At 35.7% G+C, this 24,739-nt stretch overlaps 1 protein-coding gene across 1 annotated transcript in view; it reads right to left on the reverse strand.

Moving 5' to 3' along the window:
* COL21A1 (collagen type XXI alpha 1 chain) overlaps positions 1-24,739 on the reverse strand; it is an 89,138-nt gene that overhangs the window by 9,892 nt on the left and 54,507 nt on the right. The window contains exons 19-25 of the mRNA XM_052683057.1: positions 13,710-13,754; positions 13,306-13,359; positions 8,567-8,620; positions 7,163-7,216; positions 5,661-5,732; positions 1,502-1,537; positions 768-812 (exon numbers count right to left, since the gene is read on the reverse strand). Coding sequence (XP_052539017.1) covers positions 768-812; positions 1,502-1,537; positions 5,661-5,732; positions 7,163-7,216; positions 8,567-8,620; positions 13,306-13,359; positions 13,710-13,754 — 360 coding nt within the window. The remainder of the gene's footprint in view (positions 1-767; positions 813-1,501; positions 1,538-5,660; positions 5,733-7,162; positions 7,217-8,566; positions 8,621-13,305; positions 13,360-13,709; positions 13,755-24,739) is intronic.

Here is a 24,739-nt window from a genome sequence, read left to right on the forward strand (position 1 = left end):
TAAAAGAAAGAGAAATAACAGGATCTCACTGATTTGCAGCTGAAACAGGAAACATCTGTAATTTATGTGCACAGAAGATGTCAATAATGACTCCTTGTATGCTATCAGTGTTAATAAACTACATGAAAGTTTAGCATGGTATACACAATATCTTAAAATCACTCTCTCAAGTGATGCTTGACTTTTCACAAAGGCTGTTTTGTGCTTTTATCTGTTTTTGACTATTTCTATCCATGTCATAAAAATTTTCCACAACGAAGGCTTTCATAAAATAATGCTAGAGTATGGACTTCCAGTCTGTTTCCCAAGATATACTCTGAACCACAGAAACATATGGGATAGAAGGGACCTTCAGGGTTTCAACCTTCTTTTCAGAGTGATTCTATCCTTGCAGGTCGCTCAAGGCCATGTTCAGCCAGCTGTTACTAGACCCTCTATAAGCAGTCTGCTCCAGTGTCTGACCACCTTCACAGCAACATGTTTATCCTGTGTATCAAGTTGGAATTTCCTGCATTCCAATTTGTGTCCATTTTTTCTTGTCATTCCAATGCGCACAGCAAAGAAGGATATGGCTCAATCTTCTCTACATGTGTTGTATTTGTTATATTTAAATTATAAAAGTTGTTTTATATAACTACATACTCATGTTATACATAAATATATTTCACCTGATAAAAAGAATTGCCTACCCATTCTGATGGAAACAATCTTCAGAAATAAATATGAATCATGGCTCTCTTGAACTAGGATCATCATTTTAACAGTACCTGTAAGCCTGGATTTCCTTGTCTTCCTTTTTCTCCTTTGTACCCCTTCAGAAAATAAATGTTTACTTAAATTTGCATTTACCTGGGAGAAACAATTAAGCTATCAAAAATAACACATAAAGACAAAACCTAAGATCTCAATTTAATCTGAGCCCAATCCCTCTAAAAGCTTAGTCTCCAAGAGCTCAGAGCACAAACAGAGCAGATGACTACAATGTCTACTCTGAAAACACAGGAGCCAAGTTAGGATCTGAGTGATAACAAGATCCTCTCCTGCTTTTGTGTGTATTTCCATGACTTTTAGGAGAAAAATGCCACAGTTTATAATACAGTAGGAGGAAAAGACAAGGTGGCATTACTGATTATGAGGATCTGTGTGTTGCAGTGACTGGAGCAGACAGGGACAGAACCTTGCCCAGGATGGTGCTACGTCATGTCTCAGCACCCCTAGGTAGTAGCACAACCCATGTACCTGCATCCTCACTGGAGCCACACCAAATGCCTATTCAGCCCCAAAATGCTGCTGGCAATTAATGCAGGGCATACTGGACAATTTTGCTTCGTGAAAAATCAAGGCTCAGTGCTGTTACTCTTTTTCAAGCAAGAGTTTAAGAGTTTTTTTTCTGATTAACTTCTAGCTGTTTTATTAATAGTGTTGATAATAATAGTGCTATTAATAGTGTTGTTTATTAATAGTTTCGTGATTTTGATTAGGAAAAAAAAAATAGATGTACCTGGATACCATTTTCACCCTGGCTTCCTTTGTCCCCCTGTAAAAATATTCAAAGAAAAGTCTCCATCACAACACAATTCATCTGAAAGACTCGTACTCAGATTTAATTTAACACAGTAAATACAAGGGGAGCATCTAATAGTCTCCAGTTATACTGAAAGAAAACAGAAAATTTTATCCTCATGTACACAAAAACTGAAATTAATACAGAAAGTTATAATAAGAGAATCTGGCATAGGAAGTTCTGTCAGAAAGAAAAGTGGATACTCAGATATCAAATTAAATGGCAAATCTAGCAGGAGTTCATTTACTGAGGAGAGAAAAAGATGGGGAAAGAAGAGCAATAATTACAATAACAGTGTATTCCTAAAATGTGTCTACCTTCATTGACAGAAAAGGAAACTTAGAAGACCTCTTAAATTGGTGTGACTATACAAATTGCCTTAAAACAAAATGTTGGGCTGAAAACACAGCAACACATAAAACAAAAGACAGATCTGGTGGTGGTGGTGGTGTAAAACTGCATTTAATAATGGAAAGAAGTGGGATGGAACTTTTGTGTTTGTTTTGCCAGTTTCCTGGTAAAAACCATCCATGCGTGTATTTAGTTGTATTTTTTTAGACAAAATGTTTATTTAAACACTAAACAGTAGCACAGAGGAGATTCTGACCATGACAAATATTTTCCTGATAGAAAATCCCACAAGATAAGAAGGTATTTATGCCAGCTGTGTATTGTACTTGAAAGTAAAATATTTGGTTTGGTTTCAAGTTTCAAAATAAGCTATAGTTGAAGGGCATAACATTGACTGCAACATTTTTCCTGAATAATTCAAGACTCTGTCATACTTTCAACTCCAGTTAACCAGAAATACATATTCTGACTTGTATCTTCATATGAAATGGATAATTAATTTTGCAAGATTTATCTTCTGCGATTTAAAATCTGGAGACTTTCCATACGTTTTAATAAATCCTCCCTCCTTAAAATCAATATTTCTGTCTTGATCCATTATCCTTAGATACTGACACTGAGTGTATGGTGGAAATGAATTTCATTAAACTGTTCTGGTGATGCTAGCTCAACTCTGGTCACTCTTGGACTTCAGTGGATTTTGAAAGATGTAAGCCAGGAAGTCTTCATCCTTATGTGGTCTGGAAATCACTATCTTAAAACTTGTCAGAAGATTAATTTTACTACACGCTGTCTTGGAAAACAGAACTCAAGTTGAAATAAGTGCACCTGAATTCGGATCATTTTCTAGTTTCCGTTACTACACTGAGCAGGGACTTGTTTCAGTTGTCTAAGCACAAGTATGCAGTGCTATTGAAGGTACTCCAGACAATCTAAGGCATCCCCACACATACTTATTGATATCTAAAATACTCTGGCACATCTGTGACATTCCTATTTGATTGCACACACGTATTCTGTCATATATGATACAGGACGTACAGGAAACCTACGGAGCAGAAGATAAAGTCTAGTATGCATGTGATTTCCCATAAAACTTTAAATATAACACCATACCTCTAACTTACACTCCTTTATCTTCCACTCATTCTTTCCATATTTTACCTCTGTTTCTGTAATGCCTTTCTATGAAGGTCTTCATCCTTCAAAAGTTTGTCCTCTACTACTACACAGGCATGTCATCAGATTTATGTTTTACTAACTGCTTAGCTCTTTCTAACAGAGCTTTCTTTGCTTTTACAAGTCTTCCTATTTATTCAAAAATCTGTAATTCATATATACAATGGAGAAATCTAGTTGAGACATGAGACGTGAGTACTTCCCAAGGAATATTATTAGACTTCTAAAAGAAGTGTCAGATACACTAGATACACTACCTATGCATATGTAATTTATTTTTATACTTAAAAGCTCTATGTATTTTAATATAAAGCCATTATTAAACCAGTTCAGATATCATTTTAAGCTGATTTATTTTATTAATGTAGCCAACTTAATTGTTTAAAATTTAATCTTAACATTTTAAATTTTATAATAACTGACTGCATATGCAGCAAAATTTTTAACCTCAAAACCTTCTTACTTGAATAAATATCTGAAGGGTTTCATGTAAAGCTTGGTATTTATAATAAACCATATACTGAAGAAACAATTTCATTACATGACATCAGATCTCTGATGTTGCTCCAAAGAAACTGCATAACATTAAAAGAAGCCTTAGAGTTGTATACGACAATTAAAAACTTGATTAAAAAAATATTTTTTGGCCAACCCATTATGTTCTCTCACAAAAATACAAGACACTGAAGGCAATAGCAGTACTTATTATCTTGCAAAGCAATTAAACATTTACTTTTCAGGACACTGATATTTTTGCTTTGATAGTGTCCATAGTAAAGACATTCCAAATAAAAATTAGACTATAAAAGTAATAGATAAAAATACAAGCTTCATTTGCAATTCAAAATAATTTATTTGTAGCAGTGAAGTCAACAATTTCACTTCAATCCATTTCTTTTATATCAATTTGCCTAGTAGCATAGATGAAGCGTACATTTTTGATATTCCTCTATTTCTTGGTTGAGTTACACACAGAAGAATGGCGCCATCCTGAGAAAACATTATCTAGAAAACACAATTTTGTTAAGTTCTTTGTAGTTACCCACAGGGCATGAAAAGTAAAGATTGTCTAGTACTTCTAATTTACAGGTTCATAAAGCCCATTTCATAGACAATGCACAGCTGATTTTTCCTCAAGATTCATTTCACACTCCAGTTAAGTTCTGTGAGTTACAGCATGAAATAACTCTGTCAGTATTTTAAAAGTGGAAATATTCTAAGGGCTTTCCAGCTTCCAGACAAAAAGTTTTGCCTTACTGGCTGAGATGAAAATGAGAAGTTTTAAACACATATGAGATTTTCAGAATGACATCAACGTGCACAAGAAAATCTCAAGGAAAGGACTTAGTTAATGTGATGTTAACTAGCGTGCAAAGCAATGTAGGTTTCAATTTCAGAATGTACCAAAGAACCATACTGCCTATAACCTTTTTAACCTGGAACTCCTCAAAAAATCACTCCTCATGTGATTGTCAGAAAATCCCACATATCTACAGTTTAAAAATAGTTGACTATTCAGAAATTCATAGAATCACAGAATCATAGAATCTCCAAGGTTGGAAAAGACCTCTAAGATCTTCCAGTCCAATCATCCACCTGTCACCAGTATTTCCCCACTAAACCATGCCCCTCAGTACAACATCTAAATGTTTCTTGAACACCTCCAGGTGATGACTCCATCACCTCCCTGGGCAGCCCGTTGAGACATCAATACTAAATTTTACATTTTCACAAAACAGCTCTTCAGCAATGAAGAATGTTTGCATAGCCATGTCTGTAACAGTGTTTGACTGACACAAGCCGCACCAAGAGATGGTGAGATCCTGAAAACATGTTATCTCTGAAAACTCAGAACGCAAGGATTAGAACTACTGGTTCTTGACTGAACAGAAGAAATAATTTTCAACCAGGACAGTATTAATAGGATTCCTCTAAACTTTGTCATAAAAATTTTCAACATCTAATTTAGCCAATTATCTAGGCTTCAGTTACAGTCAATGGAAATAGATAAGTACTTCCAGATTCATTTAATCCTAAACAAAGATGTAAGTGAATGACTCCCCAAAGAAGCTCAGACTCCCTCAGCTAAATATCAAGAAAGCCTAGACAAGCTGGTTAAATTAGATGAGATTAAACAGCTAGGGGTAACTGCGTTGAATCTGTCCCAGCTGCGTAGGTGTAATTGCTCCAATTCTTTGGGGAGATCCCCAGAAGACTTGGTACTACAGAATCTGCCAATATGTTGCTTGCTATAAGAAGATATAATATTAAGTAAATATTGAACCACAGCTCATACCCTAATGTACTATAATTCATAAAGGAAATTTTATCAATGCCTATGTCACAGCACTTGATGTGAACAGTTTCTCCCCTTTTTGTCATTCTTTCCTCCCTGTGAAACACAATTGGTTTTCTAGCTAATAGACCTTCCAAACTATACTGAATTGTCTCTAATAAAAACAATGCATTGAAAAGAAAAGTATTTCCCTGATACTGGCCACTTCTTGGAAAAGCCCTTCCAGTAAAAAAATGTAATTAAGATAAAACTAGAAAAAAAACTGCTTACCTTTATACCCTGGATACCAGGAATGCCTGGATAGCCTGGTTCACCTGGGGCACCCGGTCCTCCTGGTTCTCCCTGAACAATATAATAGCTCTGTAAGTAGCAGTGATACACTGTGTGTCAAAATCTATATTGCATGCTTTTTCAAGGTCACATGATATTTTTGGCTATGATATTCTGAAATTCTGTAACTTGGAATTTTTGAAGGGGTGTTGAAATCAGACAAACCACCAAAAAAAATCACTCCTAACTTTTAAACTATCTTTTATTACCTTCTAATACAGGTGATGTTGATTTTTCAACATTATAGATAGAAGACTATAAGAAGTGGTGGCAATGTTTACAGGTTTGAATTTCAGTATGAGCTGGAAGTTACATTAACAGTAAGACATACTAGTCTCTGTGTAGCTTAGCACAACTTCATAATCTCTTCAACTGATAGTGCACTGTAACAGAATCATAGAATTCTTAGAGTTGGAAGAGACTTTTAAAGGTCATTTAGCCCAACTTCCCTGCAGTGAACAGGGACACCACAGCTACGTCAGGATACCCAGGGCCTGATCCAGCCTCACCTTGAAAGTCTCTGGGGACAGGGAATCCACCAGATCTCTGGACACCCTATTTCAGTGCCTCACCACCCTCACTGTGAAAGACTTTTTCATGTATCTAACCTAAATCTCTAGGTATAAAGGCGGTTTACAACCTAAACCCTCTTTAAATCTGAAACAATTTTCCTGTTCTATCACAACAGAATGGAAGCCAATGTCATTGTGTACATATGAAGCACAGAGACAGGAGAGGACTGGAGAAAAGGTAAAAACTAGAAAATAAACTAATTATTTTCTGCCCTTCCCCACAAAGCTTTTCCAACATTAACTTTTTGACTAAACAATTAATGATCTTTTTTGATCAGCCTCATCTCTGCTTTAAATATTGCTCTTTTGGTGAGACTGAGTTAACCCCATCAGAAAGTCTACCCCAATCCCATCCTGTTTCTGGATCGTGAAGTCATCTCTGGATTGTGAAGACAGTTTCCTTGTCATGCTGCTTTCTCATTCAAACACATGTTTTAGAGCATCAAGGCAGCAGGATGCCTTATGGCTCACATGCATCACCATAAATCCTCTCAGGTGTGATCCCTGGCCCCAAGGTGTTACCAGCACTAGACAGCATGCTACAACTGAGAGACCAGTCAAACAGCTGCACCTGCCACAGAGTTCAGCAGATGTGACACTGTGGCTGGGCTTAAGCCAACACTGACACGAACGCAACAGAAACAACCACACAATCTTGCTCACACAGACTACCGTAAAGCAGGATTCAAGGACACTGCTGACTTGCATTTCCTAAAGTTTAGTATGAAGCTTGTAAGAATAACCCATCGAATTGATTCTGATGTGATTTTATCTTCATTGCTGTTCTATTTTGAAACAAAACTGCCTTATAACTAATTTAATCACAGAAAAGTAAATCAATGTCTACTTGAATCCCAGATTTGTACTTGCCTTGGCTCCTGATGATCCTGGTTTCCCCTGTAGACCAGGTTCACCTTTATCACCCTACAGAAGAAAACAACATGGGCATTTTGGTGATACATCACTATGGCTATGCATTATATGGTATTATATTACATGGTATCATACAATATGGCAATACTAGCAAATAAAAACAGACACTGCTGGGTAATCAGCTTTTAAAAATAAGTACAGTGAGTGACTGAAAGGTTACTTTTCTGCTACTGTAAAGGAAATGTGCATTTTCAATCTTCTCTTTGAAAAATGAGATACTTACGACAAAATGTGACCCACTTGCCTGTGCTCTCCTGTTCCTTACCCACCTGCCTTACAGCCCTTTCCCAGTCATGCCATGTTTTTGTACATGGACTTCACATTTTCACCACCTTATTTAATAAAACTGGAAATCCTCTGACCTGTCTGAGCCAAAATATACTTTCGTTTTGCTTTTTAGTGTAGTCTGTGGAATTCAGCATACAGTCAGCACAAGTACTTCCATTCAAGTCTAAAAATTACTGATTACTTTATGATACTCTTCTGCAAGATTGAAGATTTCTTCTGGAAGCAAAGCTTACATTCTGAATAAGAGGTAAATACATAAAATAAAAGCATGTTTCACAAATGGAAATAAAACTAATTAACTTCTTGTCATTTCATAGGTATTCTACCTTTTCCACCACGGCAAACATGGACCACTTTAAAACATGTGCACCTTCCGTATACAACTTTAAAGAAAAACATACGTACATGTGGGTATAAAATAAAGTATGTGCAGAAACAGAGCTAAATGTAAACATAAAGTTTAGGAAATGGATTCCATATTCATTAGTTTTCTCTAGGACATACCTTTCAGTGCTTACTAATCAAAACTCATCTTGGATTAAAATAAAAGGCTGCACTAACAGATATAGATTTATAGTATCTATTTTAGTTTCTGAGAGTATGGGTCAAATTAATTCTTGCTGTAGCTGTAGTGCAATCAGTAAAGTTACATCTGAAATAAATTTGGCTCCTCAGATGGAAAAAGCAGCATGCAACTCCGTTTAACACAATTAAAATATAAATAAATGTAACACGGGCAGAGAGTTCTGATGTATACTGAGAATTATCTGGCTCCAAGCACTGCAGAACATTTTCCAGGACTGTGAAGTTTAAACGAAGTCTCATGACCATCTCTTCAGCAGTTCCAAACCTCATGGGATGAGAGGTGCCATTTACTGAGCTATATTAAGCTCTCTTGAGACTAAACTATTCTATAAGGTAATATGTGGAAAATCATGTAAGTCACCTTCCAGTATTCGGTATACCAAAAACTTAGGTGCAAAATCCTAACCTTTTGTCATCTATAAGGCAGTTGTATATCAAAGTCACAAGTGAATTAACAAAAATGCTCACCTTAGGCCCAGGAGCTCCAGGTAGTCCAAATGAGCCTTCTGGTCCCATCAAACCCTATTTATTTTTGAAAAAGGTAGAAACATTTCTGTAACAGGCTGGAGGAATAATGGCTTCAGTACTGTATAAAGAGTATTATTATGCTTTTACTGCAAAAGAAATAGATAGAAAATATTATTTTCATCATAGTCCTATAGAGGAAGTAGCTCTGGATTACCTACGCCTTCTATGGTGTGAGGAAGGGCTATTGTGAATGGAAAAAAAAATAAACACAGGAAAAAAACAAAATGCTGTCTTAAAATATTCCTGAGAGAGAATCTCCTGCAAATCAAAACTTCATCTATGCTGTCTCATTTTTAACATAATATATTACATCCTTAGCTATAATTGAGAGCCATGAAGGAATTTCTCACCTTCCATTTAGGGTTCCCAAAACTATTAATGGTATTTCAGAATTCTCTTCCTTGTTTCTGACTGTGATTCTCTGAGGTTGCTGCACCACGAGTCTTCCAAACCTTGAGGAGGTTTATTAAGATCAGTGAACTTGGGTCCACATCTTTGCTTCTTTGGCAAGCACTGGGTTTGAACCATTCCCTCAAGAGCCAAACAACTTCTGCTACTACAGCACACTTACACAACCTGAGCATTGCCAAAACCAATTCCTTAGATTCCTCTCACAGAAACATGTGACAAAGGCATGTTTAGTTATCTTTGTTCCATAAAGAACTAAAGGGTGTTAAATCATTAAAAGGCTGGCTTTTTTCTTGCCTTTCTAAAGCTACTGTCAACTATACTTCAGAACTTATTAGTAAATCATACTTTCCAAAATGGAACTCCCATTTATTCTGGTGTTAATACACATCTATGGCACCACTTCATTTCATCTCTTTCTTACTTTAGAACTTCAAATATCAATAGAACTAATATATTATTATTGCTTCATGTGGACTTTCAGGTATATTCTAAAACATGATTTGCTGTAAGAAGGCATTTAACAACACACAGTGTAAAATACAAGAAATTACACAGTCAAATGAATTATGTTGTGCAATCCAACTTTATAGACAATAAATTTTATTGATGCTAATTGATAGTATTTTCAAGAACTACTGCTAATATTGTTATTTACATCAATCTTTCTGTCATATGGATGGAAAAAACCACTCTTCATTTATTTCTAAGGTTTAGGAACAATTCAGTTCAATAATATTATCCCAGATCTTCAAATGTTACGTATCATCAAAAATAAATGTGCCTATTGTAATTTGTTAAATAGACAGTAATCTAGTTGTACAAAAACAAAATTACAGTCCTTTGCTAAGACTAAAAGGATTGCATTGGTTTTGAAAATACTAGAGAAATTTCAAAATATTTAGAACAGGAAATAATTTTTGTATGCAGAGCTTTTACTATGCTATCACTTCTCCAGTATTTCACATATGCTGGTAATTGAGGCAGCACAGATTATCTTGAGTTTCCTTCCTGCTGTGTTGTAATAGATTTCTGGGCATTAAATAAACACATTAACATTACTAACCATGCCAACTTGATCTTTGAGCCACAGATACAGGGCCATGAATACAGAAAAAAACGTCTCTTGTACACAAGATTCAGTTAATTACACTTGAAAATTATTTAATCAAACTTCAGTTTATATATATATATGTTTATATATTTAATAATATTATATACATTGCATAATCGCCAACACCTTCCTGAACTTTGAACATTCATTCCTACCTTAAAATCTGTCATCAGACATGATGAAGCTCATTTAGAATAATCAATTTTTTCCTGAATAAAGGATTACTTGCCCGTGCTATTTCTTTAAAAAGTTTGAATATAAGTAACCAATTCCTCTCTAACTGGAGTGAAGCTTCTGTAGCCTACTTTCACTAAAAGTCTAAGAGAGACTGTAGTCTCATTAACCATTTGCTTAAGGCATATTTTCAGAATCAGCTTTGTTACAGAAAATGTAAGAAAAAATTAATTTGTTCTTGGAACTAAACCTTGATTACACTAGAAATGTCTTAATTTATTAGTGGATTAATGCTGCTTCTTCAATTTTTCTCTTTTTATTTGCATTTATATTGCAAAATAAGCTTTAGATAATATTGATTTCACTATAATGCTGAATCCAGCTTACCTTTTTTAAATCAAATTTCATATTATCTATCGACTCACTTCTGAAATATAGCTCTAATCCACCTTTTTTTGCAGTCTTTGAAGTCTACCTTCCTTTTCTGCAAACCCTTGTGAAATTACTATCCTTTCTTCCTCAGGCTCCTGTTCTGTGCTAATTTCCAGCATGTTAATCAGCAAAAACATAACAAAACAAAAAAACAAAAAAGAAAACCAACAAAAAGCAAGGGGACTAATAGTGGGAAGGTATGAGAAGGGACTACATGATTTCTGGCTCCTCTCACATCACTAGCTCATTGTGGCCCTGTGTTTAATTTCAGGCAACATGGTGTTGAGAGCCTATCCAATACCAACTCCACATTTCTGGCTTATGCCCAGACCTGTCCTTGGATTACAAGTAGTTAAATGCTCTTTGCAAATGTCCCACATTCATTTTATCTTATACAAATTGGAAATACTATATGTACAGTATAGCTTTATCTTTTTATTTATTCATTCATTTAATCAGGTATGTATACACTTCTACCTCAATCTTCTGCTATCTTTCATTCTAGATAAGGCAGAAGAGAAAGCAGAAAACTTTAACATAATGAAAGGTCAGATGAGCATCTACAGGAAGGGGAGAAATAAAAGCCAGTTGTCCCCATTTCCTGCCTTGTCCTCTAATTACTAAGCCATATTTCATGTATTTCATTAAAAAAATACAGGAAGATAATTACATGAAATCAGTGTTCTACAAGAAGAAAACTTTCTGGTGCAATACAGGAAAAACTAGAGAACGCAAACTGAAAACTAAGGCATGTAAAATTGTAAGAGAAGAGTATGTCCTGAATAATAACAACCGATGCAAGGACATATATTTACTGTTACTCTTCCATGTTCCAGAGCTGACACTATTTAAGAAGCACACACATGAATAAATTACTGGCCTTGGTAATGTAATAGGGATAGTTACTATTGAAGAAGAACTTGTTATTGAAGAATTTTCCCAAGGTATTAATAGCACATCCACAAGCTTTCCATCTGTTTTGTCTGGAACAAATATATTCATTGTGACTAATACAAGGAAAATCCCACTATCTTTTCTGGCTGAAATTCCCTAATGTCATATAACATATTCAAATATTCCATGCATTAATTTCCTTCTTATTTTATCAGGTGACAAAAGATACATGAAATTGAATTGTCAGGAAACATGAACATATTATTTTCAAGTGTATCACAGAACCAGATGTTATTTATGTACAGCAAATTTGAAGAAAACATAGTAGGTGAATTACTTGAATAATGTACATTGTGGAATCCCACAAGGCTTTATTATGGCTGCTCTGACAGCCTCTCCTCCAGCATATTGTTTACCTTTGCTCAGAAAGAAATGGAGAAAAAATTTTCAGTGACAGGTAATAAAAATTATTAGAGGAACAAGTGAGAGACCAAATGCACATATGTTATCTAGAGTAGAGAGAGATCTGAACTTCTCAGTTCAGTGTTTTTTCAGTGTGATCTGAACGACTACATTATCTGGTTCTCAGAGAAATTTCTTTCAGAGAGATCTTCAGGTAGTTGAGTCCATAAAAAAAATTAACCAGTGTACTCGTGGTATACAAAAAAAATCTTTTCATAGCTATAATGTACTGGTCATACCTATAAAGGACTCATGAAAGAAAATACTGATGGATATGGTAGGTGCAGAAAATTTGAATGTAATGCGCAGAGTAGCCTAGAAATTGCAAAGCATAAAACTGCTTTCAGTCTTTTTTCTCCATTCAGAATTGCACTGGTTTTAATTGATTATATATTTTACTGAGGAACCTCAAAGTCGAAAAAGGTCAACAGGACATCAACACATTCATAGGCATACATATACCTATATATCATCTGTATATCTGAAAACCAAAGTAAAATTTCTCAAAACCTGCTCCAATGCTTCACCACTCTTTCAGAGAGGATGATTTTCCTAATATCAAATTCAAACTTCCCCAGTGCAACTTGAGACCATTATCTATTGCTCTGTTGCCAGTGAAATGGTTACAAGTGGTTATCTGTAACCAACTTCTATCATTTCTAAAGGATTATAAAGAACATAGAAATCACCCCACTCAGGCAGTAACTAAGATGTGTTAAGCTGGACTGTTCAAAAAGAACAAGTTAATTTCAATTTCCTAAATTCCCAAAATAAAAATCTCTCTGTGACCTCAGCTGTTCTCTCTGTTCTGGTCAAAGGTGAATGCTATCATGAAAGCCTGCTGTAATTCAGATTCAAAAATTCATTGCACACTATGACAATATTTAACCAGTGTTTACCTTACTGTAAATTGACACAAATATATTCAGAGTTAATACAAACTTAATTAACTCAGAGAGTACATTCATACTAATGTTTCAGTGGATTTATTTACCAAATGTGCAGACTGGAAATGATCAATTTTAAAAGAAAAGTGGGAAGGGGATTCAAAGATTAGACTTGGTTTGACTGGATTCATAAATGTAAAAACGCTGTGTTGCTACTGTATTGCTTATTTCCTTATCACAGGTAGTAAATAACAGCATGACAATTATTTGTAGTTCCTGTTCATAATAACATGATTTTGCAAACTTACAGTTTCCCCTGGTGACCCTTTTGATCCTGGTAGACCCGGCGGTCCAATTTCACCCTAAATTTTTGACAGAAGGGCAACAGTTGTTGAATTAATTTAAGTAAGAATAACAAATTTCTTAAACATCCTTTAATTCTACAGATATATGTGAGATTATTTTTCAAAGTATTATAACGTGATCTTTGTTTCTTTTAAATTATGCATTCCTTCTGGAATAATATAAATAAGATTCAATAAGCGATAACAAACATATCAATAGCATTATGGATGTCTCCATTCATTTGCAACATGATTTTTTGTCCTAAATTTCCTCTGTGAAAAGTCTCCTCTCAGTACGGCCTTATCCCTCACTTTGGAAAGAGTATATATGTGCAGTTTTTAACTGCGTTTTGAGATATTAATAATACCTTTTGTCCTTTTGCTCCTTGATTTCCAGGGATTCCAGGAATTCCCTAAGGAAGGAAAAATAAAACCTTTTAAATACATAGAATATTTTTATAAATATATACGCATATATATAAGACTCCATATCCTCATAAATTTAATGTTTGCTATACAATTGGGGTTCAGAATAAGGGGTGGAAATAGAAAATTTAATAAACATGTATGAGAAAAGAGCTTCAGATGAAAACATGCAAACTATTTCATCTGGGGACAGTGAAACAGTGATGTTCAGTCCTTCTAGGATGCTTTCCTGCTGGAACTCCACATCTGTCCCAGACAGGCTCATGTACTCCTAGCTGCCCAAGAAGGGCTGCAGTGCTGTACTGAAAATTCTGACATGGGGAAAGAAACCACTGCTCATTATACAATAGATTCCCATATGAAATAAAGCATGTCTTCTTCCAGAAAAAGTATTGGCCATCAGCACCTTGGGTCATCCTATTTTCCCATTTAAAATACAGTGATTGTAACGTAAAACAAGAGACAGCTATTGTCATATGTGATGTGTACTGGCTTCCACTTTGATAAACACCTGAAGATCTGTAACATTTCCTTGACCTCACTGTTTATTTCACTCTACAGTACATCTCATACCATTTCTTACAGTGATCCTATAAATGCATGTAGCTTAGCTTTAAAACAAAGCTCAATATACACTTAAAACTCTCATCTACATTCAGTTAGTTTATTTTTCCTCTTAAATCTACTCAAATTTATTGGACAGATACTGTTCTTACTTGTACCATCACTAATCTGTAGCAAGAATTAAGCATATAGATTTCAACAGTCAGGACTAACTTGATAGTTTCCATACAAAGAACAGTTGTAAAATGCTGCCTTGGAAAAAGCAGCTCAATTGCTTTGTACTTTACACCAAGCTTCTTGTTAGTGATGACACAATAAAGCAGAAACAGTTCAATGGTCAATAACATATGAGTAAATTATGGCATCTTTAGCATTTTGCAAGTCATCAAAACTCCAGTGTATGTATAATCCAAAGAAGAGATCAAAGAATATAAATATAACTGGAAAGCTAACGTTTCATTCAAAGACCTCTACTCACGCTGTGCAACATAAGTCTTCTTGCTAAAATTTTGTTCAAAACCATCTTATTTGCACAGAGATAGGAAATCAGGTGTATTTATAACCACATTTGGGAACTTCTAGACCTTGCATGGTTTCTCGGTATATTTATTCAACAGTTAAATTCTGTAGCTGTAAAATGTAAAATTTAACTGTAAATATCAACATCAGAACTTCACACAATGCTGAAAAAGATCCCCTCCACTAGGCAGGAATCTGCTTTTACTGAAAAGGTGCACCAAAGCTTTCCCTGGTTACATTTCCAAGTTCTGTGTAGGGCTAAGAGAATCACAGAATCACAGAAACACCAAGGTTAGAAAAGACCAATGTTATCATCCAGTCCAACCATCCACCTATCACCAACAGTTCTCACTAAACCAATCCCTCAACACAAAATTCAAACGTTCCCTGAACACCTCCAGAATCGATGACTCCACCACCTCCCTGGGCAGCCCATTCCAGAGCCTGACCACTCTCTTTCAGAGAAGCAGTATTTCCTAACATCCAGCCTGAATCTCCCCTGGCGCAGCTTGAAGCCATTCCCTCTGGCCGATCCCCAGCTCACTACAACCTCCCTCCAGGTAGCTATAGAGAGCATTAAGGTCTCCCCTGAGCCTCCTCCAGACTGAACATTCCCGGCTCCTTCAGCCGCTCCTCATAAGCCCTGTGCTCCAGACCCCTCAACCAGTTTTGCTGCCCTTCTTCGAACCCCTCCAGGGCCTCAACATCTTTCTTGCAGTGAGGGGCCCAAAACTGGACACAGTATTCGAGGTGCGGCCTCACACAGCTGAGTACAGGGGCACAATCACTTCCCTCTTACTGCTGGCAACACCGTTTCTGATGCAAGCTAGGACGTGATGGCCTTCTGGGCCACCCTGGCACACTCATGGCTCAAGTTCAGCCGGAAGTCCATCCCACATATTTATTCAACACAGTGAACGGACTACCCTTAAATAAGAATGCCAAAGAGAAGAAACATGTCTGAGCTGGATTGAACTTTCTTGCCTAAAAAAAAAAATAAATCTGATACAAGACATTTAACTTCACCTTTATATCAGTGGCAAAGAAAGATAAAACTCAAAGAACAATTGCAAAAGTAAGCCACTGTTAGCCTTCCTTTTCTGATGGATTCTGCACTGCTGAAGTGCTGGGAACTTCTGCTCCTTTTTCAGTGGAAGATGGTCCAGACTCCCCAGATTCCCTCATGCTTTAGTGACATTCATTCAGCTAAGAATGAAACTATCATTTATCTTAATCAGAATGATTCCCAGAGTACACGGGGTGGAGACTTTCACAGTTACTCACCACAAGTCAGTTGGCATAGGAGAAGGAGAATGAAATGGCTAATTTGTTCACAAAGAATAAGCTTTTCTCATGAGAGTTACATTGTTGTGTAGCTTCCATAGTACAGCAATTGCAAAGACTGATTTCTGTAGGTTCACTTCCAGTAGGATTTAAAAATTAAATTTTGTTTCCTTCTCCTTGTCTTTTCTGTAACTACTACTTCCTTTTACATGGATATCCCCCTTTTATGCCAACTAGAATTACTTGTACTTTCCCAGAGGACAAAGTTAGAAAGCAGTCTAGATATCCTCAATTTCTTCCCTAACTTCTACATCAAGAGCCAAACTAAGCGTTGGAAATATATTAGCATCCTTGTTCCTAAAACAGATATTTTATATGCAGTACAAATCCTCAGAATCTGAACTTCTTTTTTTTTTTTTTAATCTACCATGAGTGATAAGGCACTTTGAACAGAAAGTTATGTTTAATAGAGTGACATAACACAAACAAAGCTATCAAAAAATTTTTAAAGATGTATTCTCACTTCAGAGCTCGAGGTAAAGCAACTAATTTCATTTGTAAGATAAAAAAAAGTTTTGAAGTGCATGTTGTAAGTAAAATTGTCAGAAACGCCTGCTTTTAATCAAAACTTAATATGAAACAGATTAATCATGCAATTTTCCTGCCATTAAGGGAAACACAATGTTTGGAACTACCACAAGTGGGAAAATTGCCACCCACAGGGAGCAACAGAATCAATGCTATGGAATAATTTGTGATTCATGGAGTTAGGAGAAAAAAATGACTTTAAGGATGGTTTTTGCAAAGCTATCAAGCAATATTTCGTTCAGATAAAATTAAAAAATGGGTTGTAATTCAAGACTTTGTTTTCTTCTTCTTTCCAGAAAATGCATTTTAAATGGTTCATGTTTATCAGATATACAGCTGTAACGCCAAGAAGCACAGCATAATATTTCTAACCAGAATAGCTAGAAATCAAGGTATTTATTGAGCTTTAATGCTTTCTGTCCTCACACAAGTTGTACCATCTCACCCTTTCCAATCAGTTATCTCCTGACCTGCTTTTACATCAAATTTCATCTAATCATCATTGCTTTGTCTATTTAAAAGCTAAATAATTGCAAGCCTTACTCCCTGCCTTAGCTCTTTCAGCATCATCAATCTCATTTTAATTATATTCACTTCCTTCAAACGTCTCATCTTTCCTCTGAAAAATTCCCTTAAATGGGAAGTCCTCTTTCATCCCTTTATAAGTTTGCAAGTGCTACAGTCACACAAAATTAAAAGCTAGAAAGTTTGCCTATCAAACACAATTCACAGGTTTAAAAAAATAGGCTATTCAAAAGCTTCTCAACATATCAAGCCACTGAGTTTATGACTAAAAGCTACAGTGATTTCAAATCAATCTAGCAGCTACCTGATATTTTTTAGTTATTGAGACACTGCTGTGTTTTCCCTTTATTCAGTCTCCTTTGTTGGTTTAAGCATCTATTTTCCATCTTTGTTATCTCTGCATACAAGTCTGCCTGTTTTCTATGCTCTTGTTACAAACCAGGGAGATCTTGGAGAATACCCCCAGGGCATAAAGAGACACCTGAATACCATGGGCATATGTGGAATTGTCATTTAAGGTGCTGTGGTACATTTAAGCTCACCTGCTCCTTAGAAAAGATGTCAGTATGCTGTAAGTACTGTGTTATAGATGCCAGATGTTACAGATGACCTCACATATCTCACCTTAGGCAGTCGAATGTCATGCCCTGATGTCTTGTTCTCTGGACCAAAAACAAATGTATAAATATTTTGTCTTGTTTTTGTATCTGCCTGGTATAACAGGTCTCTATAGGCTTCATTAGCAAAACCTCTGAACAGTCTTCACTAAGAAGTGATTACTAAGACATAACTGTAAACGAAGGGTAAAAGGAGCTCTAAGCATCCTTGACACGAGGGAGATACCAGTGCTTAAAAATGGCTCTTAGCTTCACAGCTGAAAGAAGCTTGCCTGGACATGCAGTTCAATCCCTTGATGCAGCCTTCCTGAGCAGCAGCCTCCACAGCTACAAATTCAGAATATCCAAAATAATAATCGGCTTCCATTATGACAATGAGCTTCAGTGGTGATAATTAAATAGTTCTTTATGAATACTCTATGTTATCCCACTTTTAGAAATTTAAATATATATATTTTTTCTATTCTCTGACAGTATCTGGCAGATACAATGGATTTAACTGTAAAAGGAAGGTTGTTTCACAATCCCTGGAAAAACTTTTATGTAGGTTTCCTTAATCATGAAATGTCTATTTTTGGCTTTGGATTATATTAAACAGCTGGATTTTTTTCCATGCAATCCAACTAAAAATCCATTAAGTAGGTTGTCCAGGACTTTATATACAAAACAACTGGGTGAAGCATTTTCACTTAAGGCATATGCTACGTTTCTCAAAACATTTTCCCTCTCTTCTAGCTAGTGTTATTTGTCATTTTTTCAGCATTCTTCATCTCTAGCTATGTTTATGAAAAGCAGAAGAAACTACACATAAAAACTTTTCAAGAAGAAAAAAAATGTTTTATTCCTAAAATGAGCATGTATTAGCTTATTCCATTCTTTATTTTCCACTGCACTCCCTCCAGTGCCTGGTAGAACTTCATTCTACGGTTGACAGGTTTGGTATGTAAAGCCAGAGGTTCCCAATTGCAGGTAACATAGTTACTACCTTAAAGCTGTCCCTGTGGAAGATACAAAATTACAGGACATTTCCAAAAGATTCCCTGTTAAAAGCAAACTATTTTGTGGTCAATTCTCTAAGACTGTGAAAAGGCCTTAGTATGTTATCCTATTTTCTCAGGGTGCAACTATAAAACTTTAATCTTTCACTGCACAGCTTCAAACAGGCTCCATGTACATCTGGACTTACTTTGTAAAAAGTACAGTACTTTGTACTGTGCAAACAGTTGATAAATAACATCTAGAAGTGTTTCAAAGTATCCATTCTTCTTTCAATATCAAGACAAAAATACCTGAAACAAAACTATTTTTCTCTATTAAAAATGATTATGACTGTAAAAGATAGGATAAAAAAATATATTTCCTGCATGAACTGTGAGACCTTCTGAAAAACAAGACCAAAAAAAAAGTACTAGAATGTCAGGCAAGCATTCTTTTCTGCAGCCATTTTTATGAGAAAAAAATACGTATCTACCAGCTTCTTTACTTCTGCTGTTGAATATTGTTTAAAAATATGGTTTATTTTATGGTATAATATAGTATCTGCCTTCACTTCTTACCTTTGTATGATGATCATTAGTAAAGTTATTTTGTTGGGATTCCACCTTGTTTAAATTACATTGATTTTCAAAAATGGATCCAAGAATAACATTCAGAAACGTTTGTTAAAAGATGGTCATGTGCTGGTCTGCTGCCCACTTTAACAACAAAAGCTCAGGTTGCATCCCCAACGGTTATTAGTAATTTAAGTATTGACACAATCCTCACTAAATGCTTCTAGCGTGGCACTGAGAAACTGTTATTCAAAGTTTCAGTCTCACAAAATGCATAGAACTTTCATAAAGATTAGTACTAATTTTGACCCTAATCTTTTTTTCAACAGTAAGTTAATGCGGATGAGTTGGAGTCAGATGTTTAAAATGTAGAAATCATGACTATGATATAAAGATAGCTTTTCTTGCATGTATGAGTTCTCTGAATTATATTTCAGTTAAATTATTTCTTCCACTGCAAAAAAACTTGAAGTTCTGATACTAGGAAAGCATTAAAGCCCTTTGCATAAGTTATAGCAATAGCATAAGACTCACAAAGATATCCATCTACCAGGATATCTCCGTGAGCTCTCTGAGCACATGAAAAAACTCAACTGTTTCTGTGTCCCAATCTTCACTTGAACAAACTTACTTGATGATACAAGAGAGATTTACTGGAGGCATGTAAGAAAGTACGAGTCAAGTCAAAATCTGGATAAATGTACAACAGTCCAGATACTTTTGAAAAGATTACAGCAAATCCCCGATAATCCTGAAAGAATGAAAGACATAAAATCGATTTGGATAATGGATAAAACTCTTCTGTGTGGAAAGTAGAAAAAAATATATAAAAGAAATTCAAAGAAGTTGCATCAGTTACTACTGGTTACCTGGAACTGACAACAAAGGAAAATGGGCTGAATACAAAGAAAGGTTCCCACAGCATCCACTAGACTAAAACTGAAGCTTTAAATTAAATGCAAGGAAGGAGAAAGCATTCACAGTTACAAGACCAGAGTCTGTAAGCACTTTTTTTTTTTTTGGCAAATTGCTTATTAAAAATAAAACAGACATATGTTACGTGTGGAACACAGTGACCCCTGTTGCACTGCCAGCACAGTGAAACTGATGTCACTGTTTCTTGCAAATACTCTTCAAAATACTATGAATAACAGACTCAGCACATCTTAGTGGATCCGAAGCTAGGCAGATTCACCAATCTTGGGTGTCCCCAGCTCTACAGGTGACACTGTGATGTCCTCCCCCTGCTTGTCCTGTCAGGCACCAGCATAATGGACTCTGCAAACCAAGCATGTCCACTCCAGCTAAAAATCTTACAGTGACTTCTATCAGCTGATAAACCAAGCTGTAGTTCATATCTGCGTGTAAATGCTCTAATACTCAAGTTACATGTCTTTGAAATAGTCTAAAATTTCTCCACTACTAACAATTTTTGGCAAAAAAACATATGACTCATTGCACAGTGTGAGCACCTGGCACATCAGAGTTAGGGTAAGGATGGCAGGGCATTGCCTGCTCTCTGTTCCTTGTACCAATGCTCCTGGGTGTTAAACACTGCAAAAACTGCAATTCTATTCACTCAGATCACACTGATGTAGAAGAATACAATTTTTGGCCATTCCCAATTTTCTGCAGTAAGGGCCCAGTTATTTAAATTAGCAGGAAGTGGGTTTAATAACAAATTATGCTTTTTTTTTTTTTTTTTCCCACATGGCCCATAATGTGAAACTTGTCATAGGATGTGTTCCAAAAGGATCATTAAACTACCAGAGAATTGGTTCACTGCAGGCCATTAAGTAGAAAGGACCAGCTTGCACTTTTGACAAACGAAATCCCTAAACACAGTCAGAATCTGGCAGTAAATAAAGGAGGAAAGAAAATAGATCTTCTACATACTCCATTCTCAGAGAAAAGGTTCTGTGATAGTTCCCTGAGTTTTAGTCTGTTTGGCAGTTCTTACCTGCGCTTAAGACAGCTAACAAAAGTCAGTGCAGAGAATGCAATGAAACCCTTCCAGAGTACAAGCAAGGAAAATCATACCTTGGTTTAGTCTGTAATTGGTATGGCTAAATTTAACTATTGAAACAGATTATTGCAGTGTGAGCCAATGATTCCTTCTTAAATGATTTGATATTTCTGTACTACTCTGTACTAAATATTTCTGTACTAACATTGCTTCTTTTTGGATCTACAGAGCTTGTTTTTACTGGTCACGTAATTTATTCCATATCAGTCCAATATGGTGTCAAAATCCTAAAGATAATTTGTTTTGTAGCTTGACCTAAGAACAGCATCATATATTCCACATGTTTCATTAGCCCCAAGTACTAATTGATTTCTGACATGTCATCTTTTCAGAAAAAATGCCTAAGTAGAAATATACACTATTTAAAAGTTATGTCTGAAAGGAATTGTTGGTCATGATATATATTAAAAACAAAGTCTTTCAATACAGGAAGTTTATTGTAATCACTCATTGAATAAAAATAAACAAGTACTACCAATAATTTTGGGCTTAGAAGATACTTCAATTTTTTAAAAAGTGCGTTTAAATTGTTTGCTGCAGGACAGTTGTTACAGAATCATGCTTTTTAAACAGATTTTTTTAGAATATAGGAAGTTAACAAAAAGTTAAGAGAGATCTTAACAAATGGCAAGATTCTATTTAATGTAATACAGTTCAACATATCAGTAGGGAGATTTTAAACTGGTACACCGTCTTGGCCAGAAGTATTTCTACACCACTGGGCTTCTCCCAGCCTGATTTTCCAGAATAAGTTATCTGATCTGAACTGATGCTAACTGCAGAATTCCAAAAAATAATACTTTCCTAAGTCTTTGCAGACATAACAAAAATAAAGAGATGCCATCTAAGTGCAGAAAATGAATATAATTCATCTAATTGCATGTGTGTGAAGCCAAAATGTACGAACTAGAAATCACAAAGAAAAGATAGAAAGTGAGAATTAGATGGAAGAGAACTGTTTGATTTTACAACTTAGAAATGCAGGCATTATTTTCCAAGCTTCATTTGGTCAGTGGATCCAAGTTTATTACAGTACTTATTGTGGCTGCTGTCCAGATTGAAATCAGTGAGAATCCCTCCAATGACTTCAATACAATTTGGATCAGCAGCTAGGTTGCCATGTCTAACATTTCTGTCACGTAGGAATAATAGAGCCATTGACATTAACCTGCCAGAGGTCCCAGATGTATTTTAATCACCTGTTTCTTTACAGCACCATTCACACATTCATCTTCTTAAAAGCAATTAAATTTGCTGAAAATGCAAGACAGAATGCACTTAATTAACATAAACTGTCAGACCAAATGATGAAGATAAGAAATGTTGCAAATAATGTTTTCATTAAAAATATATGTACCTTTTAAGTGAGTTTGGTTGGAAGTTAAAATTGCCAGGAAAACCAGCACTCAAAAAGCACTGGGTTTTTTTTGAGTGTTTTGAGGAAAATCTGCACTCCAAAAAAATCTAAGAAAGATTACTGAAATTATTGTGTTATCAAAGCTGTCATCTCCCTCCTTCTCAAGAGGGAAGATTAGCATCTGTAATAGTAGCTCCAGCAATCAGAAAGTCCTCAGCAAGACTCTGCCCTGACTACTCTCACAATTCCACAAAGCCTCTCAAGGAAAAATGATTGATGCACTACCTTTTACTTTTTTTTTTTCTTTTTTTTTTCTTTTTTTTGCAGTGGAAGGAAGAAGGGAAGGAGAAGACCATCATCAGAAAAGTAATCCTGCTTCTAAAAATTTAGCATAGAATAATTTAGTAAACAATCATTAAAAAATTAATTTGACCAACAAAATCTAGTTGTGAAGAAATAACAATGTATGGCATTTTACCTACCAAAGTCTTACTGCATCAGCTGGTTATGTCAAAGAAAAACCTAACCCCAATTGAAGAGCCCTTTCACTTTATAAGTAAAGGTCCAAGGCAAATTTTTCAAGAAAGAAATCACATATGTTTTCAGACCCAGAGGACATAACGTGCAGAGAAAACACTAGTCCTTATTTCCCTTATGACTGGAATACTGGTACCTCTGGAAAGTAAGCCACCAATGCTCAGCTGCCACTACTCAGGTACCTCAGACTAGTGGAAAAAAATAATTATTAGCTTTGAGGCTAAGAATTTTGATGGACTTATACGAGCCAGATTGCTGAGTCTCCTATGTATGCTGATTACGTTTCTTTTAATGATTGACAGGGAATAACTGCTTCTAAATAGACTACTTTCATAACGGAGCCTACTTCAAGATAATGTAAAATTTAAATGATTGTTTAGTACTCCATGAAACATTTTCACAACTACTAAACCTGTGCTGCATATGATCCTTAGAGCGTTCAAAACCTAACAGGATTTTTATGCTGCAATCTTCTACTGAGAGAATGAAAACAGAAGTATAACAATTATCAGAATAGGCGCATTCAGAAAATTAACTAAGAAACACTTCTAGATTTAAAAATAAAAAATAAAAAAAAATTGTCACAGCCACTACTGCATACTTATCCTGGAGAGATTTTGTGTTTGCTTTTAAGTGCAGGAGAAGAGTATTTTATAAATCACTCTCTCAAAGCAGATGATAGAAAATACGAGTTAAATAAATGACAACTTCCTGATGTTAAAATTATCTCCTGTTCCATCCTATATAGAATAGTGGACTTGCCTCTATTAAAATTTGCACATTTTACCTGTCACCTTCGACAGACAGCGATATAATAAATGCAGAGCTGAACTGAAGAAGAAAGTTCATCAGAACCAGCTGCAACTACTTCTTAATAAATAAATATTATTTCCTGTTTTTATGATCAGCTATTTGTCCGGAGAACATGGACAGAAATGTTATCAACATACATTTAAAGTATTAACCAATAGGACTGTGTTTGCTTTTTCCTTGGCATAGTTTCCTATACCAAGAACGATAAGAGGTAACACAACATAATGAAGACCGCATGACAAAGCATCCTGCCTCAAGGAAGTGTTGCACTGTAAGGTCTACAGTAAAGACAATTTGTTGGTGCAAAGGAAATGCTGGAAAATTACATAGTAAGGGACAGGTGGCAATACTATGTGGAACACAGAAGAAGCACCAAGAATATCACAGAATTGTAGGGGTTGGAAGGGACCTCCAGAGATCATCGAGTCCAACCCCCCTGCCAAAGCAGGTTCCCTACAGCAGGTCGCACAGGTAGGCATCCAGGCAGGTCTTGAACATCTCCACAGAAGGAGACTCCACCACCTCCCTGGGCAGCCTGTTCCAGTGCTCCGTCATCCTCACTGTAAAGAAGTTCTTGCGCACATTTGTGCGG

This window comes from Tympanuchus pallidicinctus, unplaced genomic scaffold (assembly GCF_026119805.1).
Source record: "Tympanuchus pallidicinctus isolate F22 unplaced genomic scaffold, pur_lepc_1.0 scaffold1, whole genome shotgun sequence".
NCBI classification, from domain to species: domain Eukaryota; kingdom Metazoa; phylum Chordata; class Aves; order Galliformes; family Phasianidae; genus Tympanuchus; species Tympanuchus pallidicinctus.